Here is a 23,257-nt window from a genome sequence, read left to right on the forward strand (position 1 = left end):
AAAAAACACATCAATGGCATTTATTATTTGAATAAAAATTACGTAAAAATCATATGCATCTTTTTATTTGCAACCTTCAGAATTAAATTTTAACCTTTTACCACAGGCTGATAATAGATGTAAAAATGAAATAATAATAATAATAATTATAATAATAATAACAATAATAATAATAATGATAGTGCATCAAGAAAACATTAATTATAGCTCAGTTTGCTACACACTGATCTACTCTGATCATCTACCTTTCTTTTTGCTATTTTTTGGAAGGCGAGTACGTTACCAGTATTAGCATAAGGTTGCTATGATAACTGTCAACAGAGGAGACGTTTATGGGTCCTGTCGCTGTAGGCTGTAATATTATTTAGTACGGCTTTGCGGGCCAAAAGTAATTACACTGCGGGCCACTTTTGGCCCGCAGGCCGGAGTTTGACACCTATGGGTTTGACAGTGCCGCTCACAGACTGGAGGCTTTCAGTCAAGAATAAAAGCTCTGCCTTTAACAATATTACACTAAAACATCATAGAATTTGTGAGCGGCCGAGGGAATTTCTTTAAATTTGGCACAAATGTCCACTTGAACTGAAAGGTGAGCTGTAGAGGAAAAAAAAAAAACAACTGGCAATAAAACAACTGATTCGGTCGTGGTGCTTAAAATGTCTATAAAAAACTTAAGCGGCCCAAGGATTCTGGAGTAAAACCTCTTATTTTTCTTACTTTTGTTAATGTGGGAGCCAGATTTGTCTGAGAGGATAAAGCGGTGACGACATGGACGTTTGGATGGCTGTCCGCAGACGCTGTCCGCCGCTTCGTTGAATAACACCTCAGCCTTGAACAATAGCAGTGCAGCCAGCGGGCGAGAAGAGTCCTTGCACGTCGTGTGATCTAAACAAAACCTCGGGCGGCCGCGTTCCAGCTCCCATCATGCATCGGCACTTCAAGTATTCGTTTTTTTTTTGTTTTTTTTTTTTTTTTTCTGCGAATAATAATAATCTCTATCCACGAAGTGATGACAGCCAGCGGGGGTCCCATTATTACCTTCACGCATAATGAGGAATATCAGTTAAACCCTTCAAATCAAATGGAGTCTTACCTTAAAAGTGTTCGGACTCGAACACTATCGGCTGCCTTTATTGTAGCTAATAATTATACTCCCTTTGCGTGACAGTAGAAGCTGGAATGACAGATAATGGCGAGGCCATTAGAATTTCCTTCTGATTTATTCCAAGCCCGGCAGCCTGACTGGATGGGCTTACATGTCTCGGCTCTTAATTTCCCTTTGAGGCTTCGGAGGCTCCGATGGATTAAGGCGGTGCAGATCGGCATCCAGTCGACTGAGTCTGTAATTGAAGGGCATTTTACATTTAGTAATGAGGAGCAGAAGGAAATGTTTATCGCTTTAAACGTGAAAAATTCCGTCAAAGCATCTCTGAAAACGTTTATTTACCGCTTCCAAGGTTTTGACTCCAATAAAGTTTATTCGGTACTTTCATGGACAAATGAAGGGATAATTATCCCCTTCCTCCGGCGTGACAAAGCATCCTGCCTCCGAGTGCTTCATCTCTTCAAATTGGTAAAATCTTTATAAACGGGAGTGGAGTACTGAAGTCCATTCGTTAGGAATATTCTCCTAAAACACATGATGATTAATTGTAAACAGTAATACAGATATGAGATTTTTTTTTTTGGACCCAGCTCTTGGTGCCTCAGTCTGGCGTTGTTGAATTTCATGTTATGTTAATTCTGGGGACGCCGAAATAATTCCTCTCTTGACAGTCAGCTTGTTTTTCAGAGGACAAAGAAGAGGATGCATTAATTATCTGTAACTTTTTGAAGGTTATAGTTATCTCTGCCGATGATGAATTGGGAAAGGACGAGAAAAATAGCAAAAATGCTATCGCCTAACCGCAGTGAATGGAGGAAATGGAGGGGCGCAGCTTCGACCAGAAACACACCTGGACTTTTCTAGCAAAGTTTCATTTAATCATCTTCATCGGAAATCAGTGACAGTAAAATATCCGTCACCGATGCTTTTGTAACAGGCAGCGGACGAGCCCAAAAAAATCCACACACTAAGAGTGCTCCAAAATTAAAGATAATTATTTTACATAGAGTAAAGAAAATGTATTTTAGTATGACATTTCGAGCAAAAAGCCGCTCTACTTCAGACCCTTGCCAAAATATGCGTGACAAACATTTTATTGTGGCGCCATTTTTAAATGAAAACGATCATGTGATTCCCTCCCTTTTTTTCTTCATATCATTTCATTTTGATAAACTCATTTGCAACATGTTTCCAGGACATTTTTGATCGGGGGGGTTTGAGCATATATTCATATACAGACTGTATACAGGGGAGGAATTAGAAAAAAACAGAACATGGCAAGGACAACCCAAAAAGACAACAAAACAACATGGAGCCTTCACGCCCGAGATGATGGCATATTATCCAAAGAACCTCACTCCTTCCTTCAGTGATATCTCTTTTAATCATTCGTTCGGCCGTCCGTCCGCTGTCACTCACATCGCCCTCGTCCGACCTCGAGGCGATACTCGCATGTATCAGGATACTTTTGTAGATTCTCTGGGTTACGCAACGAAATGCTAAGCTACATTAGCGGCGGGGGAGAAGCCGGGACGAGATTTGCATCTCAGTTACCGAAGACTGACTTTGAAAAATGTCAAAGTCACACACACCCTTGACTCTGCGGGATGTGTGCACAAGTTTGCATTTACCGACTTTCCCAGTCGTGTTACACTCGGGGTTTATTAAGTTTTCGTGTGAGTTTCCGAAGTATGAAGGTCGAATTCTCAGGACGGTGTCTCTCTGTCGCTCAGGCGTCTGGCCGGGTGCTGCGAAGGATGGCCTCCCTCCCTTCCAGAAGCCAATCCCCCGGCTGCGGCACCGCCGGCACCATCTCGCCGTCCCGCATCTCCTTACGAACGTCCCAGGGCAGCACCTACGACTCTCCCATCCTGTCGGAGCCCAAACCCCTGGCGGCCGTCTTCCCGGGCACCACCATGCCTCCCTCCTGCCCGTCGCCGTCCTCCCCCACGGAGGGCGCGCAGACGCTGGGCGGCGGCGGTGGCCGAGCAGGAGCGGGCGTCCGGCAGGGCTCCACCCTCTCGCTGATCGAGGGTAGGGGTTTGACGGGGTCCCCCTTGCGCTCGGGGATGACAGCGGTGCCGCAGCACTACGGATCAACGCTGCCCAGACAGAGCCAGCCGCTGGCCTACGGCGCCGACCCGTACGGGCTGTACCAGAGGAGCGCCCTGCCTCGCCCGGACAGCCTCATAGGTGGGTCCCACGTCCGGTAACTTGGCGTTCGCTTTCCAGGCTTATCTCTTATTCTGTGGTCCATCATAAAGTCAGTATAACATGTTTTTTTTAACAAGTTTATGTAAATCTTACCACTTGGGAAATTACGTCCGCGCCGCAATCGCTGATGAGGACGGTGCCGAAGCTGCAATTACTTCCAGAATAATCTGCTATGATGCAGCATAGGATGTAATATATCACTGATTTTCAACCAATCGTGTTCGACGTGCATTTATAATTAAGTATAATTTATTAAAATAAAAATGTAACTTTAACATATTTAAATTATATCTCCACTGCTGTGATATGATTCTATTTAGTATGCATACTTTATCTTTTCTTCTGAACATAAAATGACTGCCATAGCACATTTCTATTATATTTGCAAGAATTCAAATATGATTCATTACATCCTGTAATGAACAGTGACATAATTACAAAAGACATTTTGTAAAAACATGAAATTGATTTCTGGCGAGCTCTTAAGCAATCTGGATTTCAAATTATGCAAATATTATTCCAAACACATTGGTTATGCATCCACCAACATCCGCGAGGGAATGTTTGTGCATAAAGTTCTATGCACAATAAAACATACACACTCGTGCTCGGTGCCACATTGTTTTTTTTATCGCACCTTTTTTTTTCCAAGTGTTGCATGGAGTTTGGATCCACAATACAGCATTTCAACAGAAAGGCGGCATCTCTTGCATTGCTTGGTCAATAAAAAAAAAAAAAAAGAAAGTTTGTACCTGGAAAACATTTAAAAAAACTTTGAGTGCATCACTTTTTTGCAACAAAGACCGCACGTAAAAGTAAGCAAATAAACGAATAAACAAAGCCACGCGTCAGAGCGCTGAGCGTGTTCCCTCTGCCGATTTAATAACCTTTAGTCTGACGCGGGAAAGTTTACCGTGCAGCAATGAGTTAAAGTTGTCACACACGACATGCAGGGAGCAAAGGACTCTAGAGAGTCTCTCTGAAAATCATCAAGGAAAGCTGCATGTTGAACAAAATAACTTTCAGGCAAACTGCAAGCTCGGCAGGAGATAGTATCTTGTATCTGGGCTTAGGCGGCTCATTTCATGGAGTTTGTAGTCAAATCATCTCACAGCACCGGCATTTAATGCCGCTGCCTTTGAAATCAAATGTATTTGATGCAAGCCAGAAATAAAATATAAGAGGATTTTGCTTGTAGCAGGTAAATACAACTCCGGGACAATACACGTGAACATGGCGGTAAATTGCTCCCCTCTGAATTACTTTCGCATGTGCTGTTTAGCAAATTGATCGCAAGGGGAGTAAATAGCATTAGTATCTACTAAAATCCAAAGGCTTTAAGACTTTAAATGCATTAGTATTGAATCTAGCCATAAATTAGCTAACAGACTCCCTATCATTTTGTTTACGAGTTGCAAAGTAGGTTTTTCTTTCTGGCTTTCACTGGACTTATATTGCTGTTTCACACCAGCACTATGTGAATACTGATACTTGACCATAATTGTGGATGCAGTTCATTTTTAAGGGCCACCTTGATCCTTTTTGGAGAATATATGTATCCTTTTTTTTTTTTTTTTATTTCTCTGTCGATTTTTGCAGTTGGTTATTTCTCATATTTCTTGTTGAGTCTAAGGTAATTTCCTGCATATTCTGAGCCAATATCTGGATCATGTTAGAGTGTTGTCTGGCTGATTTAAAGGGAACATTTTTGGGTTTCCTATTTGCATTTTCTGACTGCCGTCTGTTTTTTTTTCTTTCTCATAATTCTGTGGAATTTGCTTTTGCCGATTTTTAGGCGCCATGTTGTCGATTCTGACAATACAGCCTCCAGGGGCACAAGCCAGTGTGCCTCTGAGCCGGTCCCAAGCCCAAATAATTGCAGAGGGTTTCATCAGGAAGGGCATCTGGCGTAACACTTGTGCCAAAACCAAATATGCAAATCGAATCTATGAATCTCATACTGAATCAGTCAAGGCCCGGGTTAATAACAATCACCACTGGTGCCAATAACCTACCAGGGTACCAGTGGTGATTGGGCTACCATGGGTCAAAGAAAGAGTGGAGGAAGGTGTTTTGGAAGCAGAGAAAGAAGAGAAAAGACAAGAGTCTGGGACTGAGGAGGACCTATTGAGACAATGACAAGAAAAGCAAGAGTTGGTTGACATGATGCAGATAAGGAAGGTGGACATACTATGTATCCAGGAGACCAGATGAAAAGGTAGCAAGGCAAGAAGCAAAGGAGCAGGTTTTAAGTTGTACTATCATGGTATTGACAGGAAGAGAAATGGAGTAGGAGTTATCTTGAAGGACAAGTTTAGGAATGTTCTGGAGGTGAAAAGAGTGTTGGATAGACTCACGAGTCTGAAACTGGAAATTGAGGACATGATGCTCAATGTTGTTAGTGGCTAAGGCCCACAGGAGTGGTATGAGGAGAAGGAGTGAGCCAGATGAAGTGATGCAGAATATCCCCAGAGATGAGAGTGGTAATTGGTGCAGACTTTGATGGACATGTTGGTGCAGGAAGTAGAGGTGATGAAGAAATGATGGGCAGGTTTGGTGTCCAGGATCGAAACACAGAGGGACAGATGGTGGTAGACTTTGCAAAAATAATGAAAGTGACTGTAATGACCATTATTTTTCCTTAAAAGGCAGGGACATAGGGTAACTTATAAGAGCGGAGGTAGGAGCACGCAGGTAGACTACATCTCGTAATGTAATCAATGACTCCAAAGTAGGTTTTTGGTGAGTGTAGCCAGACAGCAATCTGATGACAGGAAGGGTAAAGAGGAGAAAGGCAGGGCATAGGACAAAGTGGTGGAAGCTGGAAAGAGTGGAGTGTTGTGTTTTTCAGGAAGGAGATGACAAAGGCTCTGGGTAGTCAGGGAGAGCTTCCAGATGACTGGACAACTACAGCTAATGTGATCAGGGAGACAGGATGGAGAGCACTGGGTATGTTGGAAGGAAAGTATACAAGAAGAACTGGTGGTAGAATGAGGAGTGCAAGAGTATATACAGGGAAGTGGTTAGCATTGAAGAAGTGGGACACTGAGGGGACTGAAGAGAACACACAGTAGTACAGGGAGATACAGCTTCAGGTAAAGATAGAGGTAGCACAGGCAAAGCAAAGGGTGCATGACTTGTATGCTCGGTTGGACAGCAAGGAGGGAGTGATTTATGTTGGTTGGCAAGACAGAGATAGAGATGGAAAGGATGTACAACAAGCTCGGGTGATCAAGAATAGAGAGGGAAATGTATTAACAGATGCTGAAGGAACGAGGGGAAGATGGGTACTTTCAGGAGCTGTTGAATGAGGAGAATAAAAGAGAGGAACGCTAGAAGAGGTTACTATTGGGGACCACCAAGTGGCAGAGAATGGAAAAGATGAAGTGAGGAGGGCATTGAAGAGTAGAAAGGCAGTTGGTCCTGATGATATACCTTTGGTGGTATGGAAGTGTCTCGGAGGGGTAGCGATAGACTTTCTGGTTAGATTGTTCAACAGGACCATAGAGTGTGAGACGATGCCTGAAGAATAGAGAAGAATTGTATTGGCAGCCATTTTTAAGAATAAGCTAAATTTGCAGAATTGCAACAACTCTAGAGGATTTAGCTGATGAACCATACAATGAAGTTATGGCAAAGAGTAGTGGAAACTAGATTGAGAGCAGAAGTCAGCATTTGTGAGCAGCAGTATGGTTTTATGCCAACAAAGAGTACCAAAGATGCAGTATTTGCTTTAAGAATGATAATAGAGAAGTACAGAGAAGGTCAGAGGGAGCTGCATTGTTCCTTTGTAGACCCTGAAAAACCATACATTAGGGTGCTAAGAGACGAACTATAGTATTGTATGAGGACTTCTGGAGTGGCAGAGAACTATGTTAGATGGGTGCAGGACATGTATGCTAGCTGTGAGACAGTGGTGGGGTGTGCTGTAGGTGTGACAGGGCAGTTCAAGGTGGAGGTGGGACTACATCAGTTCTGAGCCCCTTCTTGTTTACAATGGTGATGGACAGGCTAACAGATGAGGTCAGTGAGGAATCTCCATGGGCCAAGATATCTGCAAATTACATTGTGATCTGTAGTGAGAGCAGGGAACAGGTGGAGAGATATCGAGAGAGATGGAGGTATGCTCTGGAAAGGAGAGGCATGAAGATTGGTTGCAGCAAGATGGAATATATGTGTGTGAATGAGAGGGACCCAAGTGGAACAGTGAGGTTACAAAGAGTGGAGAAAAAGAATGTGGAGGATTTTAATAGGGTTAACAGTCCAGAGCCATGGAGAGCGTGGAAGAGAGGTGAAGAAAATGGTTCAGGCAGATTGAGACGGGTGGAAAAAAGTGTCAGGGGTGCTTTGCGATAGAAGACTATCAGCCAGAATGAAAGGAAAGGCGTACAGTTGAGTCACTTGTAAGACCAGCAATGTTGTATGGTTTGGAGACAGTGGCATTGAAGAAAAGACAGGAAGCAGGAATGAAGATGTTTCTGATCTCTTTGGGAGCGACGAGGATGGTGTGAGAGAGGAGGATACAGAGAATAGGGTTTGATAAGGGAGGTTGATTCGCTCTGGCGACCCCTGAAGGGAACAGCCAAAGGAGAAGAAGAAATTGCCGATCAGGATATAACTTTTTTTTAATTATATGGGAGATTCATCGCTAAGTTTGCTGTTTTCAAAATGTCACCATTCGCAGATCTTAATCTTGTCATTTTAACTACGGCTGGGGACTCGTGACTTTGTTAAATTAAAGAAAGAAAAAATCAAAATATCAAAAAATGGTGTAATTTCCAACATTTTCAGTTGATAATGATTGGCGTCTGGATGACACAAAATTCTATATTACGCTTTTCAATTTTTTAAGAAAATCAATGTCATTGCAAAATTTAATCTGCTATTAACTGATATGAACATCCGAGAGAAAACGGTCCTTCCTTTCCTTCGCTCTCTGTGAAGTTTCGAGTACCTCATAGAAAGTAAGTTCGTTGCACTTCACCTTGAAGAGCACAATGATTTAATTATGATGGCGAACTTGACTGACGTCCCCGGAGACCCGCCTTCTGACTTTGAGACTCTCTGATTGGCTCAGACAGCTGAGGGAAGCTGAGGAACTGGAGAAGGGATTATTTCTGTGCAGCAGCCTGGATTATGGATGCCAGTGAGCAAAATTCAGACCAAAAGTGTTCTTGCAGTAAACCCGTGTGAAAACACTGATAATTGTCCCAACATCTGGTAACACAAATAAGTTAAAGTTCAATCACTCCTTGTGAGTTTCTTCTATATTTTCACAAATCCATTGTTAAAGTAAATGTTTGAAAATCATGTTTGTTTGTTTGTTTTGCTTATTTTCAGAGACTTTCTGATTGATTAAAGGTTTTTTTTTTTTTTTCTCGATTGGCCAAAAAAAAAAAAAAAAAAAAAAAAAATCATTAAAAATAGCCAAGATCATAACTTGACATTGATCCTCATTTAGATATTAATAGAAAAACAATCATGTTGCTCGGTTTTCAATATCACTGTCAGACGATATCCTTTCTCTTGTCCGGCTTCACTACAGTTTTACATCGAACGGTGTCAAATAACGCAACCTTTCTCATGCTAATACCATCAGATCATTAAAAAATCCCAATTGATCTGCTCCCCCGGCCTAATCGACTGCTCATGGACAACCTGTCAGCGCGCACCCGCAAAAAATTGCAGCGGTCGCAGCTGCTGATGCTGCAGCCGTACAGATTTATTCCTCCCTCCTGCCCCCCGTTACTTTACCAAGCCGCGCCCACTGACCCATATAGTGTTGTTTCTATCACAAAGCTTCCAAGGCCATCAGCTGATAATCAGCTGACAGCACTAGAAGGTTTTACAGTGCGATCAGCATATGTGTGTGTTTTAATGTTTTCATGTGCACTGTCTTTCTGCACTATTTGCTTGTGCTGCTTGGATCCTCAGTGAGTGTGTATTTATGCATCTTTTGTGCTTTTGTTTATGGATGTGAAAAGAGAATGCTGGAGGAGTTCTGTGTGTGTGTGTGTGTGTATGTGTGTGTGTGTGTGTGTGTGGGCGTGTGTCTGTGTGTGTTTGTGTGTGTGTGTGTGTGGGAGGCCAAGTCAGTGAACTAAATAAAATGCCTTCTATATTCTCGCGCAGAGTGGTTTTCATCCTGCCGTGCTGCTAAGTGGCCCAATACGTCACCTAAATCCTTATTCCTAGTTATCCTTTAGATCCAACGTAATCCCAGATTATATGTATGAGATAAGCAGGAAATGGTAATATGAGATTTATTAGTAAAATGTTACTGATCAATTTATGGCCAAAGTAGTGAGCCCTTTCTGCCACCATGGGAGCCTAAATTACGGGGATTTTTTTTTAATATATATAGTTTAAAATATAACCTTTTAAAAAAAAGGTCCTTTTAAAAAATGCAAATATTCCTGCTGGAACTCTCTCTCCACAATCGATCAGTTTTCACTGGTATATTGGAGGAGAGCATTGATGGGTAAACCAACAATGAGGCAACACAGAGAACAAAATATGACTTCAAGTGTGAATAATGTATGATAACATGTGACCTTTTCACGTGAAACGTATGACGTTAGAATATTACATTGAAACTGATGTTCGATCAAGTCTGGTTAACGTTGATGTTCTCCATAAATTTGATTATAGTCTTAATGGTCAAAATCAGTATGGTCATTTTTGGAGAATACCTATTTCCTAGTTTTCTTGGTAAGATTATGGCTGAAAGGGTTCTGCATCCGTGATCTAATATCTGCAAGGCTGTGGCACATTGGTTAGAGTTTCCACCTCATGGCAAGAAGGTTCAATTCTGACAGAGGACCTCACTGTGTGGAGCTTCTCCATGCCTGAGGTTTCCTCCAGGGTCTATGGTTTCCTCCCTCTGTCCAAAAAAACATGCAGTAGGAAGCCCTACTGGGGATCACACTCATGTGAGTAGTTGAAACCACAGGAGGAGGCCCTCATTGATGCAATTTCTTTTATTGGCCACGTTGTGGAATTGCAAATATGGATTCTGTCCATATGTTCATAAATTTAGAAGTAGCAGGTCGTGAAAATGCTGGATAGACTTTTTGGAAGCGAGCGGTTTGGCTCTCCTGCTTTGATTAATTCCATCCATCCATCCATCCATCCATCCATCCACCCATCCATCCATCCATCTTCTTATCCAGGGTTGGGTCGCCGGGCAGTTGTATTGCTATGTAATTTTGACAAGACAAACGTAAATTGTGACATTTATCTAGTCACCCATTCATCTGCTTATTTTATGGGTCACCTTAGTCATCATTGCAAAAGTTGCCCCCCCTGATGATTTTGTTAGGAGTCGCCACTGGTCTGAGCCCGTCCCCCTACCCGGAGGGGCAGGGAGGCTACCCTCTCATCCAATGGGTTGAACCCCAATGTACAGGTGCTGAGCCAGGGGGCAATCAGTAGGCCGGTAACTGCCCGCCACCTCTCACCAGGGGCAACTTCAGAGTAGGAAAGAGTCCTCTCCCCTTCAAGAAGACTGGTTGCAAAGGCCAAGCTGTGCTTTGAGGAGAGTGCAACTCTATGTAACAGGAAACTCTCAGCCTCTTACACCAGCTCAGGTTCCTTCCCCACTTCAGAGGTGACATTCCGTGTCCCAAGAGCCAGCTTCTGCAGCCTGGGGTCGGACTGTCACTCCGGCCAGCACCCAGGTCACAATGCACCCGACCCCTAAGCCCTTCCTGTGCATGGTGAACCCGAGGTAAGAGGAACCCATGTTGCCCCTTGGGTGCAAGTTTGGCTGCCAGGCACTTGCCATTGAGCCCTGCCCCAGGACCTGGCTCCGGGGGGGCGGCCCTGGTGAAAAGGCAATGTCTGGTCCCTCACCTGGTACCTGTATGCCTTGGATGACCCTTCCAGGGGCATACAGCCCCCACAACCTAGCTCATAGGATCACTGGGCAAGCAAGTCCTTTCACCATGATAAGATATCAGCTTGAGGACCTTGATTAATTCTGTTTGATACTATTTCAAGAGTCTAGAAGAGTCATAATTCATGACTTTATCTTCATCCAAGTAGCCGAAAGCTAAACAGGATGCTAGCAGTGAAAGACTGCAACCTTCCTCTGTATACCCACAACAGGAACATTCTGGATGTCCAACAATCTTGACATCATATGAGTCAAAGTGGGGATTCTTTGACAGGAGTGAAAGCGTCGCTCACAATGATTTTCCAAGAATCAATTATTGTCACTCTGCTATACATACCAGGCAGTGCAGGCAAATAGTCAACGTTTCTCTGGGACTCAAAAACAACACCCTATACCTCCTGCCCTGCACCCTCACCCACTCACACAAACATTAATACATCCCTGAGACGAGTAATAATAGCACTAATAAATAATATGGAGTGAATATAGAATAAAAAAATGAAACTGGGAAAAAGTGCAGACAAGGTACAGTTTTCATACAAGGGCAGAATAAGGTCTATAAGGAACTGTAGCTATTTCTGTTCAGGATGAGCAGGCCAGTACTTCAAGAAATTTAACAGCTTGTGGGATGAAACTGGTGATCAGCCGAATGGTTTTGCCTTTCTTGCTCCCGTAAGGTTTGCCTGATGGCAGCACCTCAAAGTGTTTACGGAGAATTGTGAGGCGTCCCTGACGATCAACAGGGCTCTGCTCCTACAGCGGCTCTGGAAAATAACTTGGACAGAGGGGAGGGAAACCCCGCTGAATCTCTCTGCTCCCCTAACAAGCCTCTGCAGGGCTCTTTCGTCTACCGTAATGCAACCGGAGTACCATGTTGAGATGCAGGACACTCTCAAACACAGGCGTGTTTCTGCTTCCTCAAGAAGTGCAGTCTCTGTAGGCCCCGTTTCACAATCCCAGAGGTGTTCTTACTCCACCTGAGGTCCTGCGTGATCTGCACTCCGAGGATGTTGTAATGTACATTGAATACACACTGCCTCAGACACTATGGTGTCATCTGCAAACTTGATGATCTGGTTCCCCCTCGTACCCGGATGCACAGTCATGTGTTAGTCGTGTAAACAACAATGGACTGAGTACACAGCCGAATCCTTATGGATTTGGCGTTGTTCCTTCGAGACTGTAGTCTCTTGGATAGAAAGTCCAGGATCCAGAGACATGTGGGGTTGTTCAAATTTCTCCTCCTACACCATATTTGAGGGAAACGTAGCCTGCTGATGTTGGTCACTAAAAGGCTTTTAAAACTGAAAATAGATTAGAAAAACAAGGATACTCCCTTCACAGACCAGGGAACTGTGGATTTGTTTTTACTGGGTAGGGGCCGTTGACGGTGAGTGATCAATATTTACGGTGCTATGTGATAATACCTTTTATAACCCAATCCATGCCGCTTGTTTGGATTGAAAAATATATAGCTTAGTGTTAAGTGAGATCATGTCACAGGAACCTCATGAGGTTCACTAACAAAGGTCCTCCAAGAAGACGTCGTCGGCGAGATTCAATGGGATTACGACCCAATTTCTAATCTCTGAATTAATTTTCTTTGAGTAAGGACTTTATGGATTTAAAAAAAAAAAAAAAAGGAGACGCACGGAAGGAGGAAGCTCCTTCCTCTCCAGCTCGGAGTGCAGAGAGTGTGTTTGAGCTGGTGAAGTGAGTCCCCTGCAACACACACTCGCCCCCCCCTGCCCTCCAGCTGCTTTATAATTGGACGCTTCTTTGAACTGATGGGCTCACAGATTGGAGGAGGGAGAAACTCTCCGCTCCGCTTGTTTGACTTGCTCATGACGACACCTGCAGCAGATTCCCGAGTGACCCGCGACTTCACGCGTTCCTAAAGCAGCCGGAATGAGTCTGCGTTTTCGGCACGCACTCGCTGCCTCGGCTACAGATGACATGTTGTGGGCGAAAATGTGTTTTGCTTTTCTCTCATTATGCTAAGCTGGTCTAGTACTATCTTTATTGGCCTGTCGGTTTAAAACCTGCACAGCTTTTGTCTACCGCTTATCTTCTGTCCCAAAGAGGGACAGTTATTTTCCGTCCTGGTGATAATGTCTACACTGTTATTGCCTCATCCACTCTGTTGGCAAAGCATTTATTTATAAAGACTCCATTTAAATTTTTACATATCAACTACGAACATGTCGGCAGGGAGACAAAAGAATTCAATTTTGTAAAAAAAAAAAAAAAAAAAAGCAGTTTGCAACAGCACTTGACAGTTTTCTGGACTCCTCTGTGTCCTTTTAAATTTGGGAGGAGAAAAAAAAGTTGACTGACATAAATGCAAAAGAATAAAAGTGAAATCAGTGAACAGAAATCAAGGCATTTTTTTATATTTATATTTATGTTTTTTATCTTATATTTATAATGTTCTTGTTTTTTTTTCTGACTTGTCACTTCAACTAATCAAAACACAAACTGCCTAAATGTCCTATCTAGTCAAGACGAGACATTCCTACCACTCGTCTCTTGTTATTAAATGTCTAAAGAGCTTTTCTTTGCGGACCTTCATTCATTTATGTGCTCATTTATCAATGTCTCTTCCTCTTATCTGGCAAGAGGTTCATGTGGGGCTGGAAAAAAAAAAAAAAACGCTGACATATCACATGTAGTCTCGGAACAATTGGTAAACTTACAACAAGGTTGTATTGATGATGTTTCTTAGCATTCTGAGTTGTGTCTGCACTTTGTTATTAGTGAGTTTTATACTTGTTACTCGTGCAATTGCAGGACTCCACAGCTCGTACTCCAGCCACGCGGGGCAGATGGATCCCGAGCTGAGGGCCGCGTTGTCGCCCGACTGTCATATGACGCCGGTTTTCGATGAACGCTCCTTCCAAAGCCCTGTGTACCATAGCCCCACCCACAACCCCCAGGGCACCCTCTACAGGACAAACACAGGTACTGCAAGTTTGCTCATGTTTATCCTCCCAAAACCCTGCATTTTGTTTGTTTTTTTCTTTTCGTACTGCATCTGGACATGAGCATGTGTTTGAAGCTTTTTTTTTAATTTTTTTTAAAGGAATCCAGCAATTTTAAATGATTACATCATAAAATGGATCCAACAACATTTCGGTCATTCCCCATAAGTGTTGCCAATCACAGATAAATCAATAGTAAACTGTGTGTCTAACGTTCATATTTTGTCTTTACTGGACGTTTCATGAATTTTGGCATCCCAGCTGTGAAAACAGTTGCAGTTTTATTCAGTTTCTGACAGTCGGCACAAATTGTTTAACAAAAAATAAAAAAATTGATTTTGCTGTAAAATAAGTATTGTTATTATTCTTTCGTCTCTTAGTAGCCCCCTGAAAGTCCGAAAGATGGAAATGTGATTCTAGTTTCTTGTTTTTTTTTTTTTTAATTACCATTTCTGGCCACGGTGAATGGTTTTAAATTGGCAATTTCGTTTCAGGAAAAATGAAAATAAGTCTGAACAGGAATAGAGGATTTCTGCCAAATATGCATTGTGAAAGCTGCAAAAGGGTCCTTTTCACCATCGTGTCAATGCTGATGATTTAAATTTAAAAAAGACATGACATGTACATGTAAAGTCCTTGAAGAGACGACTGCTTTAATATTTGAATGTTTTTTTGTGGCCACATTTTTGTAGAAATGGCTGAAATAAGGATATGAAAATAAAATTCAGTCACATTACTTCTACTTCTACGGTGATGACCACAGATTAATGTTTACAATGCCATCTGTTCAGCCTGTCTTCAAATAAAACTGAAAATAATGTTTTAATTGCTGAGGGAAGACATTTGATTGTGCTTATTAGCATGTAAAAAAAAAATTAAGATAATTAAATTGTTCTCTTTTAAACTGTTTCATTTTAAACTGTGGTAATGATCTTGTTTTTCTGCCGACTGATGGCATTATGAAAGAAACTCTTCAAAATTATTACACTCATATACATACTTTTATTTTTAGTGCCCTATTTGTGTAATCCGTCCTTGATCAGTGTGACATGAATGAATTCATGTCATTCCACTGAGGAAAAAATATTATTTCAGCGTCTGAAAACAAATTCAAACACAGCTGCCTGACTTGAGTTTAGAAAGATAAATTCAAATTATTTGTTTATTTTCAAATTCGCTTTTTTTCTAAATTGTATGCCTGATGCTCCAAAAAAAAAAAAAAAAAAAAAGAACAAAATATTGGTTTAAAGAAAAATTTCATTATCTAATAATATGAAACCATATTTCACATGACACCAGGGTTATGGAGGAGTTTTCACTTTGAGACAGTTTCAACCATCTTTCCTTCCATAAATATATGTAAATATAAAAAACAAGGTATAACAAGGTCTTAATGAGAGATCTGGCCAAGTTTTATTTGATGTATTTGGCCAGTCGCTGCAAATTGTGAATGTGTTACTTTGTGCCATTACGGACGAGTCAAACAAACATTTCTAAAGCCAACACTCTGGCCGCAGATCTCTGGCAGCCGTCGCAGTAACGGAAGCGTGAAATCTAATGTGGACCGAACAAGGGGGTTGTTGGAGGGAACGTGGAAAAACAAGCCCACCAACATATTCCAATAACAGCAGCCTCCCTCACATGAGCTTCAGCTGATTTCTCATTATCGACGAGCATTTTAAGGAGCCGTGTCTCTCCCACGGGAGCTCCTGTCTCCAGTCCCAGAAGCAGGTCTTCACATCAGTCTGTGAGATATTTCTTCTGAAATCCGGGGTAGAAATCAAGGGTGTTCAGGCGCAGGAACTGTTGTCATTACCGCTCCCCGAGGTCAGAACTTAATTAGGCTGGAACCTTTCATGTATTTCTGTAGCATCTTAATTGAAGTCTTTGCCGAATGATTTCAAACTGAAAGCTCCGCGGAGCTCCATAGTGGATGATCTGAGGGAACCCGCTGCTTTTAAAGTGTCGATGTTGGCTCAAGTGCTAATGAAGGAACACTTTTTCCCTTTTCCTTTTTTTTTTTCTCTCCACGTGAGCTTGGATGTGCGCCGCAGGCGTAATTTCCAATAAACCGCCTCCATAACGGCGCCGATGTGTTTCCGAACCCAGGTATGGGGACCCTCCCGCGGGCCACGAGCCACTGTGGCACCTTGCCGTACCAAAGAAGCAGCTACGGGCTGAGCAACACGGCGCTGTACGTCGACTCCTATCGGGAGCCCGTCTACTCTCACCGCCACTCTGGCTTGTTGGAGCGGGGGGCCACGCGCACCCCCTCCATCGAAAGCATCCACAAAGACCCTAGGTGCTGCCACACACACACACACACACACACACACACACACGTGCACAGCAATACACTGGTGGTGTGTGTATACCTTGTTTTTATTCCCTCACCTGAGAACAAAGTAGGTTGGAATGACAACAAGAGTTCACTCTGTTTATAAAAAGGTATCAGGCATTCTGAACGTGAGAACTCCACCGTGTAAACACGCTGCATTTCAGTCAAACATGTTAATGTGCAGTTTGTCGGGAGAACGACATTCGGTTCGTCTGTTTGTTTCATTTATGTAAGGACGATTAAAACAATAGCACAAGCGAATGCACAAAAGCCCACCGAAGTTATTAGCCCACAGAGCCAAACAGAAAATATGGATACACACACTATGAATTTAAACCACACATATTAGCGTAGCACAAAGGACACAGTCAAATACATGGAAGTTAACCAAACCCTGTTTATCACCACGGATGCCGACAAACATCAGTCGTTCTCTGGTGTCCGGTTATGACCGAATCGATATAAATCTGATGGGCCAGACGTTTTTTCTCGGTCTTTTATAGCCACAAACAGTGCCCATTGTTGGATTCAGGATTGTATAATGAAATTGAACAAGGATTAAATTGAATAGGCGATTGTAGAAAAGTTGACTCGTGACTTCTTGCATGAGTCATCATCTCAGCGGCTGGAGCCTCCCATTCTTTAATAAAATAATCAAAACATCGGTCAAAGTGAACAGAACAATGACCATGTGACCTTGGGGCCGAGAACAAAGAGCGGTTGAGTTTCAAGAGTTCAGTTTTCCCAGAGAATGTATCCAAATAATGACTTGCACGTTGACAACCTTTATCTTTTTTTTTTTTTATCATCTTTAATAAGAGAGAAGGACTTCAGTTTGAAGACCAAAGAGAGAGCCGAAGTCCAAGATAATTCCTCACGATCTCTCCTCCATCCCCGCAGGGAGTTTGCTTGGCGCGACCCCGAGCTGCCGGAGGTCATTCACATGCTGCAGCACCACTTCCCCTCTGTTCAGGCCAACGCCGCCGCCTACCTGCAGCACCTCTGTTACGGCGACAACAGGGTCAAGGTGGAGGTGAGGAGAACGCGAAACAAACAGGATGCATGAATCGTGGCGCGGCGGCGGGGAGGATGACGACTCGGGTTTTAAAAACGAATAGACATTCAGCAAATGAATGTATTACAATATTGAACTATTTCCACGGCAACAAAAAAAGATGGATTGCGTGTTTTCTATAACACAGAGGTATTTGAGATGAACTCATTATCTTTTGATTTAAGAAATCCATCAATATTATGACTGATATAGAAAAGGTTATCATATCATGTACGCAGCAGCATCAGTGAAATAAGTTCTTCTATTGACTTCCTTTAAGTGCAGTAAAAACACCTGTTTCCTGAATGAAATCAAAATATTTAATTCACAGTATCTGCCAACTTCAAATGGTCTTCATCCATATTGTCTGTCAAGTTGTTCAATATATTCCTCGCACATTAAAATGGTATTTTACTGTTCATGTTTTGGAATAAGATGTGTAAAAGTCATAAAAGAAACCATGTGTGCTTATACAGTTGTAAGGATTATACAAGGTCTACAAACTGAATGACATCAGAAGTTTTAGATTGAAGATGAAAAGCTTTAAAAAAAAAAAAGCACATTTTTTTTTGTTTTTTTCATTTCAAAATGATTTTTTGCAGAGTTATTCTTTTAATCACTTCAGCTTTCTCCTGATATGTAAATGGGCTTATCTCGTTAAAATTACACCAAATTTAAAGACAATCACATTATAGAAGTTGGTAGGTAAACACAAGGTAAACAAGAATCTTTCATATGTACAGTTTTTCTTTGCTCAGCGGGAAAAGAGCAAATGTCACTGCCTTGTAAAAAAATACAAATAAACAGAACTTTATTTCTGTAATCTTCTTTGTGAGCACCTGCTACGGGGGATGCAAGATGTGTGTGATGTAAGCCATCGGTAGATGGTGATTTTATTTGGCTGGAATGAGTCTGGATGCGTTACCTGGGTAACGAACGGGATGAAGGAGAAGCTTGTTTAGGACGGAACAGTTTGCAGTCATTTATATGATAATGGCAAGAGGAAAACTATGAATCACATCGCAGTAAGAGCTAACTTTTGCGTGAGACAGATAATATCTGTTGCCTTCATCTGAGATAAATTGCTTCACACATCACAGAAAAGTCTATGGTTGCCATAGAAACATGTGGCACAGCTGGATCTCTTTGTCACATCTTTTCCTTGTGCCGCAGCCACTGTTTTCTGCGTGAAAAAAGCCGTTACCTTGATTTTCCATTGATTTTGACATTGATTTTCGTTGACCGATATAGTTTCTGATGCGTCTCTGGCCTGTATTGCCATAAATATCCGAACACAGGAGCGCTCCAAAGTTGAAGGTCCGCATGCTTGACAGTACGAAGTATCTCGGCGACAGTGTCAACAAAAATCAAAAAAACATTATATTTTTTTGGCTGTTCGGTGTCTGCAAACATTTGACTTGTGATCTTCCCAGATAAGCTCCTTTACATCCTCAGATTTCTCCTGTTGTCTCCAAAACCGAATATCATTACAGGTTTTCAAATTCAATGTTTTTTTTTTCTGAGATCCCGGCTGCCAAACGCTGAAGCAGAAACACCATCTGCTTCGGCAAAAGTTCCGAGAACATTGGCGCCGATAGTGCCGGAGCTTCCCTGGCGCTGGACCGCTCCCTCTTTGCTCTGCTTCCCGTGCAATAAATAATTCCGACACAATGGCGAAGCGTCACGTGAGAGCTGCTTTAACGCCCTCCGGTTTGTTTGGGGATGAGATTTAAATTAGTCTTTGCAGCAGCCCGGACAGACTCCTGTTTGTTCAGCCAGAAACAAATCTTTTCTGTGACGTTTTGAACACAGACTCAGAGAAAAAGTCTGCAGCTCCGCTGAGACTGTGCCTATTTTGACTTGACAGGAAGTTGATGCTCAGTCCAGGTTTCAGTCAGAATCCTCTCAGGATGCAAAATGCTGCAGGACGGATGGTGGGATTCCATTTGCAAAAAAAAAAAAACTGAATTCAAAACAATTCGAGCTCAGGATACACCGATATTGTTTAAATCAATACAAGCCGTGACACCCATATATATATATTACGATAATCCAATCTTAAGTCAAGTAGCTTCAACATGCTTCAACATGTATGTGCATATACATATACATATACATATACATATACATATACATATACATATACATATACATATACATATACATATACATATACGCATACAAATAATTTTTAGAATTTTATTTTACTTCTACTTTCAAAAGCTGTATTTATCAATGGTTCAATCATATTAAAGATAATTATACTTTGCATTAATATCAGGATATACTGTATATATATATTATATTTGAATATATTATATATATATATATGTATTTATAAAATTATGTGCCCAAGTTCAGTAAAATCCATCTTCCAAAAGTACGAAGAAGTATAAATCAATTTTTTTTTCTTTTTTTTTTATTTAACCTATATTTAACCTTTCAAAAGCTGTATTTATCAATGGTTCAATTATATTAAAGATAATTATACTTTGCATTTATATCAGGATATACTGTATATATATATATATATATATATATATATATATATATATATATATATTTATAAAATGATGTGCCCAAGTTCAGTAAAATCCATCTTCCAAAAGTACAAAGAAGTATAAATATTTTTTTTTTTTTAATTTAACCTTTATTTTACCAGGAAAAAAAGTCCCGTTGAGATTTAAAACCTCTTTTACAAGGGAGTCCTGGCAAAGAGGCAGCAATAACTTACAGACAGAACAATATTACAAACAATCGATGTGTGTATTTTAACATTTTGCCGGTAAGGGGGTCGAAGAGTGTTGAAGGCAGACTTTCTTTACTATTTTATGGTCGTCTGTGTCAATGAATTAAGCAATATCAATATCATCTAATTCATTAGTTACAAACGAATTATGTCAGGTTTGTGATGCAGGTTTTTTATCCACTATCTAAACAAAGTATTTTATTGTAAGGATCCTGGTGTTCTTCTTTTGTGCCTCATTGGTGCACCACTGAAATAATGCGCCTCGGCCCTGTGAACACCCCGTTTAGTTCAAGTGTTGCTTTCATAGGTGTGATGTAAAATGTTTCACCACAATAAAAAGACTGGATTATTCTGCGCTTGCTAATTATTATATAAAATCTGTTTTCCCTGTGAATCGGAGTCCTAAACTCGCCCTACACTAAAAAGGAACTGGCCTGGCTTCAAGCATTTTTCTCTCAAGATTAAATCCCTTCTTTGATCTGAGCTTTGACAATGAAACTTCTCTATTCTGCAGCCAGTAGCTGCTTTTTCAGACGATTCCATCTTAAAGCTTCCTTTCGCAGAATCTCTGGCGGTAAATCCTTCCTGTCTGTGATTGTCCCCCGTATGCAGGTCTGCCACCTGGGGGGGATCCAGCACCTGGTGGACCTGCTGGATAACAAGGTGTCCGAGGTACAGAAAAGTGCCTGCGGGGCCCTGAGGAACCTGGTCTACGGAAAAGCCACCGACAACAACAAGGTGGCGCTGAGGAACTGCGGCGGCGTCCCCGCTCTGCTGCGCCTCCTCAGGAAGACCACCGACAACGAAGTCCGCGAGCTGGTCACCGGTATGAGATCGCTGGGAGGGTTTTTTTTTAATTTTTCTTTAATAAAAAGATAAAGTGACACAAATACAAAAACATTTTATTCTAGCGGTGAGTTTCACCGTGCATTTTTGTTTTCACACAACTGTGAATGCTCTTCAACGGGGACAAAGATTCCCCATTGGAATAATCATGAATTAAACATTCATCCATTTGCATGGCTTGTCCTGCAGTCAGGGTCGGAGGGGGGCGGAGCCTATCCCAGCTGTCATTGTGCGGAGTTTGCATGTTCGGCCCGTGTCCGCGCTTGTTTAGTTGGTTCTCCGGTCTCCTTCCACAATCCCAAAAACATTGCATCAGGTTCATTGGAGACCCATAATTTCCCAGGCGAGTGAGCGAGGGGTCAATACTTGTATGTCTCCATGTGACGTAATCAAGAGGTTGAGTGTCCGGAGGTTCTCGGTCATCCAGGTCAGGGTGAATTCTCGTCGAAATGTTCTTGTTTCGGCAACTGGACTTGAATTTCTTTACTTGAAGATGTTTCACCCCTCATCCGAGAGGCTTTTTCCATTCTAATGACCGATTGGGACGTCCCCCGCAGATTTTCGAGTGAAGAAATTCAAGTTCAGTTGCCAAGAAAAGAAGATTTTGACAAGAAGAGGTTGAATGGTTGTACGTCTCCAAAGTTGTCGGGTGATCGGCGAGTGACGGATTGAACACCGTCTCTCGCCAGATGGCAGCTGGAAAAGGCTCGAGTCCCGCAAACCCAGAGTGCAGGAAAGGCCGTAAAGATAATGAACTAATATATTAATGGATGAACTGAATTGCAAGACAAATATTTCCTGTGTTTACTTCGGGGAGTGTTTCTAATCAGATCATCTGATATATGACCACATTATAACCTTGGAAACACAGCTGAAATGCTTCACACCAAGAAAAACACATCCAACTTCTAGGCTTTGAATTCCTGTGTGTGTGTGTGTTTGTGTGTTTGATGTTCCCTCCGAGATCTGATCGGTTTTGAAAGGGAACTCCCTGTTTTGACTCTTTCAAATCTCTGATGATGAAGCAGGGGAGATGCGTGTCGGTACTGGACCTTTTCTGGTGCAGGTCAGAAAGAAAAGACAACTCGCGTCCCAGCAGCTCTTTATTATTCAGCTATAAAGCAGAAATGGCATACCATAAACAAGCTTGAAAAATAGCCTGCTTTGTAGAGTCTCCCAGTATGAGGAACTCAGGTAACTGCAGCGTCCACATGGACGGAAAACTTGTCGAGGAGGTTCATTAGCCGTCTGGCAGAGAGTATCTGTGTGTCCGCGCCTGACTGGCAGTGCATTAATCTGTGAATCGGCTGTTCAGTGGGAGGTGAGAGTGACGGCGGCTTAAACACTCGCCGCCGTGTTGACAGAACAGGCTTTGGCAGCGTCTCTGAGACAGATGCTAAGATATTGTGCTTTGGAAACAGGATGCTCTGTAGCAGCGCGACACATACTGTTTAATGGCGGGAGATCCCAAACTGCGAGATGGTTCAGGTTCTTGAGAAAAACACCAAGCGGGGTCGTCTTACCGAGAAAGCGCTTCGGGAAATTTTCTCTATTTTTAAGCATCACCTGCAGTAGTAGTAGTACTTCAAGTCAAAGTTTACATATAGATTTTACATAACGGCGGGCAGTGCATTTACACCCAGGCCGTCAGTAGTGCTCCGAATCAATCCACCCACCAATTATTAGTTTATGACTACAAATAAACATCTTATTATGCAGAAATGCAGTATAAAGAGAGGAGCCTCGCAGATAGATAGATAACTTGTGTAGCCACAATAAATGCCTTTATAGCAAACAGTTGCGACACATAAAAAGCACCAAAAATAACCTTATAAACTTGCAGTATTATCTAGGAAATTAGCAGCATTTTACTCACCAAAAATTCTGATCATTTGTAGACAAAATCCATCCTCCTTTCTTTCAATTATTCTGTCATACAGATTATCCGTGTGCTTCAGCTCAGGTTCGCTAGCTTAGGAATTGCCAACCTTATTAGCAACTAAATCTGTTTCTTCTCCTCCTGCAACCATTGTGGGTTGACAAAACTAATATTAAACAAATACAACTATATTT

The 23,257-nt window shown here is 41.9% G+C and overlaps 1 protein-coding gene across 1 annotated transcript in view; it reads left to right on the forward strand.

Annotated features, from left to right (window-relative positions):
- LOC147233558 (plakophilin-4-like) overlaps window positions 1–23,257 on the forward strand; it is a 70,961-nt gene that overhangs the window by 28,900 nt on the left and 18,804 nt on the right. The window contains exons 7-11 of the mRNA XM_086148511.1: window positions 2,839–3,298; window positions 14,007–14,177; window positions 16,307–16,499; window positions 17,436–17,568; window positions 20,951–21,164. Of these exons, the coding sequence (XP_086004637.1) occupies window positions 2,839–3,298; window positions 14,007–14,177; window positions 16,307–16,499; window positions 17,436–17,568; window positions 20,951–21,164 (1,171 nt within the window). The remainder of the gene's footprint in view (window positions 1–2,838; window positions 3,299–14,006; window positions 14,178–16,306; window positions 16,500–17,435; window positions 17,569–20,950; window positions 21,165–23,257) is intronic.

The sequence above is a fragment of the Fistularia commersonii genome, chromosome 6 (genome assembly GCF_037954325.1).
Source record: "Fistularia commersonii isolate RoL2024-O1a breed Wild chromosome 6, RoL_Fcom_v1.0, whole genome shotgun sequence".
NCBI lineage: Eukaryota > Metazoa > Chordata > Actinopteri > Syngnathiformes > Fistulariidae > Fistularia > Fistularia commersonii.